Raw genomic sequence first — 13,236 nt, forward strand, 5'->3', positions numbered from 1 at the left:
TTTACTAAATTGGACTTAAGAGGCGCCTATAACCTCATCCGCATCAGAGAGGGGGATGAGTGGAAAACGGCATTTAACACCAGAGATGGACACTTTGAGTATCTGGTCATGCCCTTTGGCCTGTGCAACGCCCCTGCCGTCTTCCAAGACTTTGTTAATGAAATTTTTCGTGATCTGTTATACTCCTGTGTTGTTGTATATCTGGACGATATCCTAATTTTTTCTGCCAATCTAGAAGAACACCGCCAGCATGTCCGTATGGTTCTTCAGAGACTTCGTGACAATCAACTCTATGCCAAAATTGAGAAATGTCTGTTTGAATGCCAATCTCTTCCTTTTCTAGGATATTTGGTCTCTGGCCAGGGACTACAGATGGATCCAGACAAACTCTCTGCCGTCTTAGATTGGCCACGCCCCTCCGGACTCCGTGCTATCCAACGCTTTTTGGGGTTCGCCAATTATTACAGGCAATTTATTCCACATTTTTCTACCGTTGTGGCTCCTATCGTGGCTTTAACCAAAAAAAATGCTGATCCCAAGTCTTGGCCTCCTCAAGCAGAAGACGCCTTTAAACGACTCAAGTCTGCCTTTTCTTCGGCTCCCGTGCTCTCCAGACCTGACCCTTCCAAACCCTTCCTATTGGAGGTTGATGCCTCCTCAGTGGGAGCTGGAGCTGTTCTTCTACAAAAAAATTCTTCCGGGCATGCTGTCACTTGTGGTTTTTTCTCTAGGACCTTCTCTCCAGCGGAGAGGAACTACTCCATCGGGGATCGAGAGCTTCTAGCCATTAAATTAGCACTTGAGGAATGGAGGCATCTGCTGGAGGGATCAAGTTTTCCTGTTATTATCTACACCGACCACAAGAACCTCTCCTACCTCCAGTCTGCCCAACGGCTGAATCCTCGCCAGGCCCGGTGGTCTCTGTTCTTTGCCCGATTTAATTTTGAGATTCACTTTCGTCCTGCCGATAAGAACATTAGGGCCGATGCTCTCTCTCGTTCCTCGGATGCCTCAGAAGTTGAACTCTCTCCGCAACACATCATTCCACCTGACTGCCTGATCTCCACTTCTCCTGCCTCCATCAGGCAAACTCCTCCAGGAAAGACCTTTGTTTCTCCACGCCGACGCCTCGGAATCCTCAAATGGGGTCACTCCTCCCATCTCGCAGGTCATGCGGGCATCAAGAAATCTGTGCAACTCATCTCCCGCTTCTATTGGTGGCCGACTCTGGAGACGGATGTTGTGGACTTTGTGCGAGCCTGCACTATCTGTGCCCGGGATAAGACTCCTCGCCAGAAGCCCGCTGGTTTTCTTCATCCCCTGCCTGTCCCCGAACAGCCTTGGTCTCTGATTGGTATGGATTTTATTACTGATTTACCCCCTTCCCGTGGCAACACTGTTATTTGGGTGGTCGTTGATCGATTCTCCAAAATGGCACATTTCATCCCTCTTCCTGGTCTTCCTTCTGCGCCTCAGTTGGCTAAACAATTTTTTGTACACATTTTTCGTCTTCACGGGTTGCCTACGCAGATTGTCTCGGATAGAGGCGTCCAATTCATGTCTAAATTCTGGAGGGCTCTCTGTAAACAACTCAAGATTAAATTAAATTTTTCTTCTGCATATCATCCCCAGTCCAATGGACAAGTAGAAAGAATTAACCAGATCTTGGGTGATTATTTGCGACATTTTGTTTCCTCCCGCCAGGATGACTGGGCAGATCTCCTTCCATGGGCCGAATTCTCGTATAACTTCAGGGTCTCTGAATCTTCCTCCAAATCCCCATTTTTCGTGGTGTACGGCCGTCACCCTCTTCCCCCCCTCCCTACCCCCTTGCCCTCTGGTCTGCCCGCTGTGGATGAAATTTCTCGTGACCTTTCCATCATATGGAGAGAGACCCAAAATTCTCTCTTACAGGCTTCATCACGCATGAAGAAGTTCGCGGATAAGAAAAGAAGAGCTCCTCCCGTTTTTTCCCCTGGAGACAAGGTATGGCTCTCCGCTAAATATGTCCGCTTCCGTGTCCCTAGCTACAAGTTGGGACCACGCTATCTTGGTCCTTTCAAAATTTTGTGTCAAATTAATCCTGTCTCTTATAAACTTCTTCTTCCTCCTTCTCTTCGTATCCCTAATGCCTTTCACGTCTCTCTTCTCAAACCACTCATCCTCAACCGTTTTTCTCCCAAATCTGTTCCTCCCACTCCTGTTTCCGGCTCCTCGGACATCTTCTCTGTCAAAGAGATCTTAGCTTCCAAAAAGGTCAGAGGGAAAACTTTTTTTTTAGTGGACTGGGAGGGTTGTGGTCCTGAAGAGAGATCCTGGGAACCTGAGGACAACATCCTAGACAAAAGTCTGCTCCTCAGGTTCTCAGGCTCTAAGAAGAGGGGGAGACCCAAGGGGGGGGGTACTGTTACGCCGAGCGCTCCGGGTCCCCGCTCCTCCCCGGAGCGCTCGCTTCACTCTCCCCGCTGCAGCGCTCCGGTCAGATCCACTGACCCGGGGCGCTGCGATTCCGCTGCCAGCCGGGATGCGATTCGCGATGCGGGTAGCGCCCGCTCGCGATGCGCACCCCGGCTCCCGTACCTGACTCGCTCTCCCTCGGTCCTGTCCCGGCGCGCGCGGCCCCGCTCCCTAGGGCGCGCGCGCGCCGGGTCTTTGCGATTTAAAGGGCCACTGCGCCGCTGATTGGCGCAGTGATTCCAATTAGTGTCTTCACCTGTGCACTTCCCTATATCACCTCACTTCCCCTGCACTTCCTTGCCGGATCTTGTTGCCATTGTGCCAGTGAAAGCGTTCCTTGTGTGTTCCTAGCCTGTGTTCCAGACCTCCTGCCGTTGCCCCTGACTACGATCCTTGCTGCCTGCCCCGACCTTCTGCTACGTCCGACCTTGCTTCTGTCTACTCCCTTGTACCGCGCCTATCTTCAGCAGCCAGAGAGGTTGAGCCGTTGCTAGTGGATACGACCTGGTCACTACCGCCGCAGCAAGACCATCCCGCTTTGCGGCGGGCTCTGGTGAAAACCAGTAGTGGCTTAGAACCGATCCACTAGCACGGTCCACGCCAATCCCTCTCTGGCACAGAGGATCCACTACCTGCCAGCCGGCATCGTGACAAGGAGAACAGCAGGAGCGAGGAAGGTAAGTATAGGGATTTTTTATGTACTTAGTTATGAAGTAAGTAAGTCAGATTTTTACTGTATACAATTTTATGATAAAAAAAAACAATTTTCTAGACTCCATGATGTGTTTTATAATAGTTTATTGTTTTCATTTCAATGTTTAGGAAGGTGATCTGAATATTGTATTGATGGATATTGATCCAGAGAATGAATATGAATTGTTAGATGTGAAAGTTAAAGCAGAGGAAATACCTATTGTTATCAGCCCAGGTAAGTACGAACCACTTGCCATTGTAAGGATTCCCATATCTAGGGTAAGGAGAGTGATGACTGTGGTGACAACTCTCTAGTTGCTGTGGAAACACATGATGATAAAAGTTAATTAGAAGGATAAAAAGGGGGGGCGCTCCCTTGTGTAATATATCACTAGGTGTCCATCCCACCACCACACCAATGAGATAAACCAACCTTATAAAGTTGTGCTAGCATTAGGCACAACTCTATGGAGGGTGTAGAAGATAAGTTGTAGATGAGCTGCCGCACTCTGACCAGATCCCAAACTTTATAGGTGCGAAAAAACAGCAAGTAGATAAACAAAAAAAGGACAAAGTAGGTCTTAGAAGAGCTACTAAAACACGACCACAGGCGATGCAAAGGACGACAATGACTTTATTGGGTATACAGCTGGACAACGCGTTTTGGCACCTTCATGTGCCTTTCTCGGGTCCGTGATTCCTTCATCATGGCTGCACAGCGCCAGGTCAGGACGCTGCATCAGTCATTATGGTGGACCCAAGGAAGGCACATGAAGGTGCCCAAACTCATTGTCCAGCTGTATACCCAATAAAGTCATTGTCGTCCTGTGCATCGCCTGTGGTCGTGTTTTTGCCTTGTCAGTTTTCAGCAGCACCTCTGAGACCTACTTTGTCCTTTTGTTGTTCATTTATATGAGGAAGTTAAAGTGGTAATCTGGGGGAAATATATTATAGATATTTGTGGTCAGGCTGCTGTCAAATTGAAGAAAAACCTTTACTTAACTTCCACACTCCCCCACAATTGCTGTTTTTACAGAATCCCAGTCCCGCTGTGCAGCACTTTCTGGGTACGGGGTAAGCACATGATTTTGCTTGCTCATCCAATAAGTGGATGCAGTGGTGTCCCGCCTCAGCCACTAAATAGCTGAGTGAGAATTCCATGTGCCACCTCTGATCCAGTCCATTCAGAACATCGGAGGCGGGGGAGCCAAGAAGCCGGCTATTTGACACCAGCCTCAGCAAAATTACTTTATAATTGTTTTCCCTCAGAATAACCCTTTAATAAACTGTTGTCTATTCACATCCACCTCTGTTTGAATATAATACAAAAAACTTAAAGAGCCCATTTAACGTACTGATCACAATAATTCTTACATATTTTTCTAGGCGAAGACAACAGTGGGAGTAGAATGAATGATCTTACAATTCCACCCTGTGAAACAGAAGATGTAATACAAGAATCTGCAAATGCCAATAGACCATATATAGGTTCACCATCAACCAATGTATCCTCTGATTCATCCAAAGATAGAGGACATGTTCCTGAGGTTGTTACATTTAAAGTAGGCTACAGGAGTGACAACAGGTATGCCTGTTCTGAATGTGGCAAATGTTTTACCAAAAAAGACAAATTTGTCATTCACATGAGAGTCCACACCGGGGAGAAGCCATATTCGTGTCCCGAGTGTGGAAAACGCTTTACACAAAAAGCCAACTTAATGGCTCACCAGAAGACTCACACAGGCGAAAGGCCATTTTCCTGCACAGAGTGTGGCAAAGACTTTACATGTAAATCAACACTTGTTAAACACTGGAGAATCCATACAGGCGAGAAGCCTTTCTCATGTTCTGATTGTGGAAAATGCTTTACCTACAAATCCCATCTTTTGGAACACCAAAGAATTCACACAGGTGAGAAGCCTTTTACTTGCTTGGAGTGTGGCAAGTCTTTTAGACACAAGTCTCATGTTATTGGCCACCAGCGGGTCCACACAGGAGAGAAGCCCTTCACTTGCCCAAAGTGTGGTAAATGTTTCACACAGGAATCAAGTCTGGTCTATCATCAGAGAATCCACACAGGAGAGAAGCCATTTGGCTGCCCTGAATGTGGAAAGTGCTTCACCTATAAGTCTACTCTTGTGAAACATCTGGTAATCCATTCTGGAGAAAAGCCCTATGCTTGCTTACACTGTGATAAGAGTTTTACTCAGAAATCCATACTAAATGAGCATCAGAAAAATCACACAGGAGAGCGGCCTTTTGTGTGCTCCTTGTGTGGACGGACATTTACCCGCAAGTCTAATATGTTGAAACATCAGATCACGCATACGGGAGAGAGACCATACACCTGTACACTATGTGGGAATAGCTTCACACAGAAGGCCAGTCTTGTCAAACACCAGAAACTTCACTTAACACAGGACTCCAAATTACAAACTTAGTTGAGAAAACTTTTTTTTATCTCAAGTTGCTAGAAAGATGCTACTGTGTGAATTGCCTTAGGGGAATTAAGACATACGGACACAGGATATTTATTTTTAAGTATTTCTGCCTTAATTGTAGCTTGAGGACGTAGACGTATACCTGGCAGGAGACTGAGTTTGGTGATCATTTACAGAAATGACCCCATTATTAGGATTATGAGTTTAGTGGAACTATACTTTTTTTTTTTGTTATTTTTGTTAAAGAGGTATTCCAGGATTTATTTTTATTTGACTATGCTACACGGGCTGTAAAGTTAGTGTAGTTCATAATATAGTGTCTGTACCTGTGTGTGATGGTTTTCTCACAATTCTTCTGTGATTTTTCACCCCAATATTTATTTTTACCAGCATACAAAATGACTGTTGTCTCAGATTTTTCCCAGCTTGCAATGTGGCCGAGACCTGACTCACTAGTCAGCTGATGACAGGGAGCCTGTCTGCTTCAATGGGTGGAGGGATCAATCTGCAACTAATGCAACAGCTGCAGGCACCCCGATTGAAAACCACAGGTCTTTTGAATGGATGCAGCTCATTTATGTTTCAATGGGTGGGGTGGCTGATGTGTGGGAGGAAGGAAAATGGAATTGTGGGATTTGTAGTCAAAAAAAGAAAAGTCAAACAGGAAATACCAGTTCACAAAAAGCTAGCCACAGTGTTATGGTAAACTCACAACATAGCCATTTAGCCCCAAGACAAGCGTAGATCCTTCCTAAGCATGCCCATTACTGCCTGCCAGGTATGTACTAAAATCACCTTATGGTGGAGAACCCCTTTAATGTAAATTTACTTACATTTATTTCTTAGAGTAGTACCACTAATCTATATAATACATATACGTGCTCTGTTCAACTCCAAAGCTGCGTCCAGACACGAGCTGGTTTATTTCACCAACATAAGGGTAACTTCAATCACTATAGACAAATTCTTTCAGTGACCCCCTTCCTACCAAAGTAAGGATGAGTATTGTTCTCTTATTATTTCAGTGTGGGAGAAATACATTATAACACATTTTCTAATTAAATCAAGTATTATATAAATACACTGTATCCAGTAAAAAGAAAGCTGCTCTATGTATCTGCTGTACCCTCTGAGTAATTGGCAGGGACACTCAGTGGTAGAGCCTGTCCCCTCTTTAAAGGAGTTATCCAGTATAAAAAAATGTATCCACTATCCCCAAAGTAGGGGATCCGACCTGGCTCTCTGCATGAATGACGCTGTATCGACCACGGCACAAAGAGGTGACCGACATGCTCCCTCCATGTATCTCTATGGGAGAGCCAGAGATATAGCGTTCGTGTATCTCCTGACGTGGATGCCCACTGATCAGATATTGATGGTTTATTCTAAGACTAAGCCATCAATATAAAAGAAACCTCTTTAGGGTAGGGTCACACACAGCGCATTTGATGCTACGCATGCTCTGTCGGCGGTCACAAATTGACTGAAGGGCAATCTTCCTGCTGCTGGGAAGAAAATAACTGTGGCCGAAAATAACTTATCCTGTGGATAGGGGATAAGTGTTTGATCGCGGGGAGTCCGACCGCTGGGACCCCCCACGATCTCCTGCACGGGGCCACAGCTCTGCCGAGGCTCTCCCGTGCAGGGAGCGTGCTGGCCGCAGCGTGACGTTGCGGCCGACACTTCTCCATGTAACTATATGGGAGAGGCAGGGAGGCAGCGTTCATGCCTCCCCACCTCTCCCATAGAACTGTATGTGGAGGAGGGGAGGGGGCGTAACTGTCGACCTCTCTAGGTTGACGCTACGCGCATTAGCGCTCTCACTGAGCACTAATGCGGGGGCCCGTTCAGGAGATCGCGGGAGTCCCAGTGGTCGGACCCAGTGCGATCAAACACTTATCCCCTATCCTGTGGATAGGGGATAAGTGTTATAATGCTGCAGTTGTCCTTTAAGACTGAGCTAGCCAACCTGACATGTATAGCCAAGATGTCTACAGACAAGTAAAAGCAGAAAATTATTGGTGCTCAAAGTAACAAATACCAGGAACCACACTGAAAAATTCTATCAATATTTAATACATAGGTAACAATAATATAAAATAGATGGGCGGTCACCGATCTATTTTATATTATTGTTACCTATTTATTAAATATTGATAGTATTTTCTAGTGTGGTTCCTGGTATTTATGACTTTGCGTGCCAACAATTATCTGCTTTTACTAATATCCATATGTTTGTCCTCTGTATAAGTTCAGGACCTAATTATGACATCTTAGATGGTCAAGACCCCTAGAAAATGAGTTGTATAGTTGTATAGTAACATTTTATATATTACTGTAATAATCATTGGAAACTGCCAAGTTTAAATTGAATAAAGTTATTTTTTTACATTATGTACCTTTATTGTATGTGTGTTGTTGTTTATCAGTATATGTGATATAATGCCACATGGTAGAACATGGCCAATGAAGTCCCAGTAAACCATATAGGACTACATAATACTTTGTCAGATGGTGTCCCTGTAGACCACGCCAGCTGTACTTCAGGGGTAGTATAAGAATACTAGCTTTTGCCCGCAGCAAGGGGAAGAGAAGGGGCAGCGGCACCCATTGCCGGCGCTGCTGCCCCGTTGCCTCCCCCCATCCCCGGTGGCATAATTACCTGGGTCAGGTCCGCGCTGCTGCAGGCCTCCGGCGTGCGTCCCCGGCGTCGTTGCTATGCACTGCACGGCGCGTCGCAAGACGTCAGTGCGCCGCGCCGTGCATAGCAACAACGCAAGGGGACGCGCGCCAGAGGCATGCAGCAGGGCGGACCCGACCCAGGTAATTATGCCACCGGGGATGGGGGGAAGCAACGGGGCAGCGGCGCCGGCAATGGGTGCCGCTGCCCCTTCTCTCCCCCGGCGCCGATAGCCCGGGGGAGAGAAGGGCCGGCAGCAGCGCTCTAGACCCCAGGAAAGGCAGGGGGAGAGAAGCGGGCAGCGACGGCCTCTCTCCCCCTGCCTTTCCTGGGGGTGTATCGGGGTATACACGCGCACACACGCACCCTCATTTTACCATGGATATTTGGGTAAAAAGCTTTTTTTACCCAAATATCCTTGGTAAAATGAGGGTGCGTGTTATAGGCCGGTGCGTGGTATACCCCGATAAATACGGTACTCCTAACACCCCTCCTGCCATAAAAAAAAAGCTCTGTATCATACCTTTCCCCTTGCTCACATTGGGGTTTATTTACTAAGAGTGGAGTGTAATTTTCTTTGTGGGTTTTGATTTCTGACAGGAATTTTCCCAAGGTATTTATTAAGGTTTCCCTACATTTTGGACTTTCCCTTACGTTTTTTTTTTTTTTTTTTTACAGGTGTTCTGATCTGTCGAGTTTTCCTCAGCTCAAAGCCACCACATTTTCTGTGGAAACCTTAGTAAATATGTTGGGATTTTTAAAAACTGTAGGGGACTTTGCCGTGACCATGCCCTTTTTTCAGATTTTTCTTGTAAAAGAGTCTGGATCACGTTAGTATATAAACACTATTGTGTGAGCTCCCGACAGGAGAAAGTGGGCGTTCCCCAAGAGGGGCGATGTCACTGAAGCCTGCAATAGCTGTGAATCGCCATGTCCGGCACCACTTCCTGAGTTTGGACTTCTGCAAGTCCGGGTGGAGATCAAATTAACTGTTTGGGAACAGAACAGAGCCACCTAGTGGCCAAGGTTGAGAATTTTCACCTGTTGGGGACGAAGAGCGTACCTGTACGCCCTCCTTCCACTCCCTTTCTATAATGCGGGGCCACGGCGTGCGTTGGGCCCGGCCTCTATTAGCCACGGCTGGGACCCGTGGCTAATAGTTTGCGGCACTGATCGCGGTGCCACGCGCTATTAACACTTTAGACATGGCATTCAAAGTTGAATGCCGCGTCTAAAATGAAAGTTAACTGCTCCCGGCTAGCTCAGTGGGCTGTTCGGGATCACTGCGGCGAAATCACGGCATCCCGAACAGCTGTAGGACAGCAGGAGGGTCCCCTACCTTCCTCCTCGCTGTCCGATTGCCGAATGACTGCTCAGTTCCTGAGATCCAGGCATGAGCAGTCAAGTGGCAGAATCATTGTAATGGTGTCCTATGAGAAACCATCGATCAATGTAAAAGATCAGTGTGTGCAGTGTTATAGCCCTCTATGGGAGCTATAACATTGCAAAAAAAAAGTGAAAATAAAAAGTGAATAAAGATCATGTTTAACCCCTTCGCTAATAAAAGTTTGAATGACCCCCCTTTTCCCATTTAAAGAAAAAAACTGTGTAAATAAAAATAAACATGTTATATTGCCGTGTGCGGAAATGTCCGAATTATAAAAATATATAATTAATTAAACCGCATGGTCAATAGCATATGCCCCAAAAAATTCCAAAGTCCAAAATAGCGTATTTTTGGTCACTTTTTATATAATGAAAAAATGCATAAAAAGTGATCAAAAAGTCCGATCAATACAAAAATAGTATCGCTAAAAACTTCAGATCACGGTGCAAAAAATGAGCCCTCATACCGCCCCATACGCAGAAAAATAAAAAAGGTATAGGGGTCAGAATGACAATTTTAAACATATAAATTTTCTTGCATGTAGTTATGATTTTTTCCAGAAGTACGACAAAATCAAACCTATATAAGTAGGGTATCATTTTAACCGTATGAACCTACAGAATAATGATAAGGTGTCATTTTTACCGAAAAATTTACTGTGTAGAAACGAAAGCCCCCAAAAGTTACCAAATGGTTTTTTTTCTTCAATTGTGTCGCACAATGATTTTTTTTTCAGTTTCGCCATAGATTTTTGGGTAAAATTACTGATGTCATTACAAAGTAGAATTAATGGCACAAAAAATAAGCCATCATATGGATTTTTAGGTGCAAAATAGAAAGGGTAATGATTTTTAAAAGGTAAGTAGGAAAAAACGAAAGTGCAAAAATGGAAAAACCCTCCGTCCCCAAGGGGTTAAAAGCAAGTAAATAGCAAAGTGTCTTATAATAACATAAGGAACAGTATATTAAAAGTTTAGTTTGGTGACAGGTACTCTTTAAAGGGGTACTCCGCCCCTAGACATCTTATCCCCTATCCAAAGGATAGGGGATAATATGTCAGATCGCCGGGGTCCCGCTGCTGGGGACCCCCGGGATCTACCATGCAGAACCCACCTTTAGCGGCTTCCGTAACCGCTGGAGGTCCCCAGGCTGAGTCCATCTCGACCACGAGGACGGAAGATCGTGACGTCACGACTCCACCCCTGTGTGATGTCACACCCCGCCCCTCAATGCAAGTCTATGGGAGGGTGTGTGACATCCAACACCTGCTAAAAGGCTTATCCAAAACTTTCAACCAAAGGGACTGAATTGACCACCTTGGCAAGCCAGTATTTCCCAAGACTTTTAGGAAAGTACTATTACTTTTAGTTTTTCTTATTATTCCTGTTCATAAAGTCGTCAAGCGTTTGTTGATTCTGGGTCTGGTGCCAACTTTAATTGACTTGTACTTTGCCAATTCACTAGGTCCACTATTATTAGGACTGAGGCAGGTTATTGCAGTGGATTGTACTCTGCAAGCAAGGGGGATAATAGAATATCACATTCCTGCAACTAGTTACCATTCTTATAGGTTCTGTTCACTCAATTAAGTCGCTAGTTGGTCAAAAGGAGAGTTTATATAGTGGGGACCAAAATGTTTTGATTCCTGTTTTTGTGTTGTTGCTCTGTCTAGTCCTTTAGAGACTTTGCTGATGTGTTTGCTTAGGCTAAGTGTCCACTTGTTTTTTTCTCTGGCAGTTTTTGAGCCAAAGTCAGAAGTGGATCCATAAGGGAGGAGAAGTGTAAGTCCTTCCTTTATATGTCCTGTTCCTTATGGATCCACTTCTGGCTTTGGCTCAAAAGCTGCATTGGCAGATATCCAAAAACTACCAGAAAAAAAACCATGTGGAAACTTAGCCTTACACTGGCTAAGGCTGGGTCCACACTACGTTTTGTCCCATACAGGAGCGCATACGGTAGGAGGGAGCTAAAAGCTCGCGCTCCCGTATGTAACCGTATGCGCTCCCGTATGTCATTCATTTCAATGAGCCGACCGGAGTGAAACGTTCGGTCCGGTCGGCTCATTTTTGCGCCGTATGCGCTTTTACAACCGGACCTAAAACCGTGGTTGACCACGGTTTTAGGTCCGGTTGTAAAAGCGCATACGGCGCAAAAATGAGCCGACCGGACCGAACGTTTCACTCCGGTCGGCTCATTGAAATGAATGACATACGGGAGCGCATACGGTTACATACGGGAGCGCAAGCTTTTAGCTCCCTCCTGCCGTATGCGCTCCCGTATGGGACAAAACGTAGTGTGGACCCAGCCTTAGTCACTATTCCTTTGCATAGACCCTACAATTGTGCTATTGACTTATTACAGGGAGTGACCTCTGATTTCTGATCTGGGGGTTCGGTGGCTTACAAAACTGGATTTGAGGGGAGCTTATAACTTAGTACATATTAAGAGGGATATTAAGCATGTAGCACCCCTGCAGTCTTTAAGAATCTAGTCAGAGTTTATTGGGAAGTTTGTTGCTATATACTTGGATGATACCCTGATGTATTTACCAGACTAGTCATTCCCTGTACAACATGTAATGTCAGTTTTACAGGTTCTTTGGGGAGACCTATTACACTGACAACAAGAGGATGTAGCATTTTTGATGAAGCGCATTGGCATGAAACGTGCGTTGGGGTAGGTGCAGGTAAATACATGGCTCTGTTGTGGTAATATGTGCCTTTTTCCCCCTGACTGTTTTTGCACTTGCATTAAGTTTATCTAGAATATTGCATTGTCTATATCTTTCTACTATGTAACTTGCCTATGCAACTTCTGTCAGCCCTTTTACATGTGATACCTTCCATTTGAGCCTGTATGTTCCTGCCTTGTCTTCCAGCCGTGTGCACTGTGCCTTTTATTTCTATGATATACCGTATTTTTCGCCCTATAGGACGCACCGGCGTATAGGACGCACCAAATGTATATGGGGGCAAAATCTAAAAAAATTTAGATTTTGAACCCAATAGTGGTCTTCAACATGCGGAGCTCCAGATGTTGCAAAACTACAACTCCCAGCATGCCCGGACAGCCGTTGGCTGTCCGGGCATGCTGGGAGTTGTAGTTTTGCAACATCTGGAGGTCCGCAGATTGAAGACCACTGCATAGGAGGTAATACTCACGTGTCCCCGCCGCTCCGGACCCGTCACCGCTGCCGTGGATGTCGCTCCATCGCTGTCGCCGTGTCCCCGTCGCTCCGGAATGTCTCTGCTGCCGGCCGGGTATCCTCGCTCTCCGTCGCCGCCATCACGTCGTTACGCACGCCGACGCACGTACGCGATGACGAGGAAGGAGAGTGCATGCCATACAGGGGATCCCTGAATGGAGAAGACACCGAGGAGGCAGGTAAGGTCCCTCCCGGTGTCCTGTAAGCACTAACCCGGCTATTCAGTCGAGCTGTTCGGGACCGCCGCGGTGAAATCGCGGCGGTCCCGAACAGCCCGACTGAACAGCTGGGTTAGTGTCACTTTCCCTTCAGACGCAGTTGTCAGCTTTGATCGCCGCGTCTGAAGGGTTAATACAGGGCATCACCGCGATCG

The 13,236-nt window shown here is 46.1% G+C and overlaps 1 protein-coding gene across 6 annotated transcripts in view; it reads left to right on the forward strand.

The window, feature by feature from the left end:
• The window catches only part of LOC130282810 (zinc finger protein OZF-like), a 64,986-nt gene that overhangs the window by 11,118 nt on the left and 40,632 nt on the right, over positions 1 to 13,236 (forward strand). For 5 of the 6 annotated variants that reach the window (XM_056531599.1, XM_056531596.1, XM_056531601.1 and 2 more), the window contains exons 6-7: positions 3,280 to 3,385; positions 4,537 to 7,628. In XM_056531599.1, coding sequence (XP_056387574.1) covers positions 3,280 to 3,385; positions 4,537 to 5,591 — 1,161 coding nt within the window. In that variant the 3' untranslated portion in view covers positions 5,592 to 7,628. Of the gene's footprint in view, positions 1 to 3,279; positions 3,386 to 4,536; positions 7,629 to 13,236 lie in introns of those variants that run through there. The other variant, XM_056531602.1, reaches the window with a different exon arrangement.

Source organism: Hyla sarda, chromosome 7 (assembly GCF_029499605.1).
Source record: "Hyla sarda isolate aHylSar1 chromosome 7, aHylSar1.hap1, whole genome shotgun sequence".
Taxonomy (NCBI): Eukaryota; Metazoa; Chordata; class Amphibia; order Anura; family Hylidae; genus Hyla; species Hyla sarda.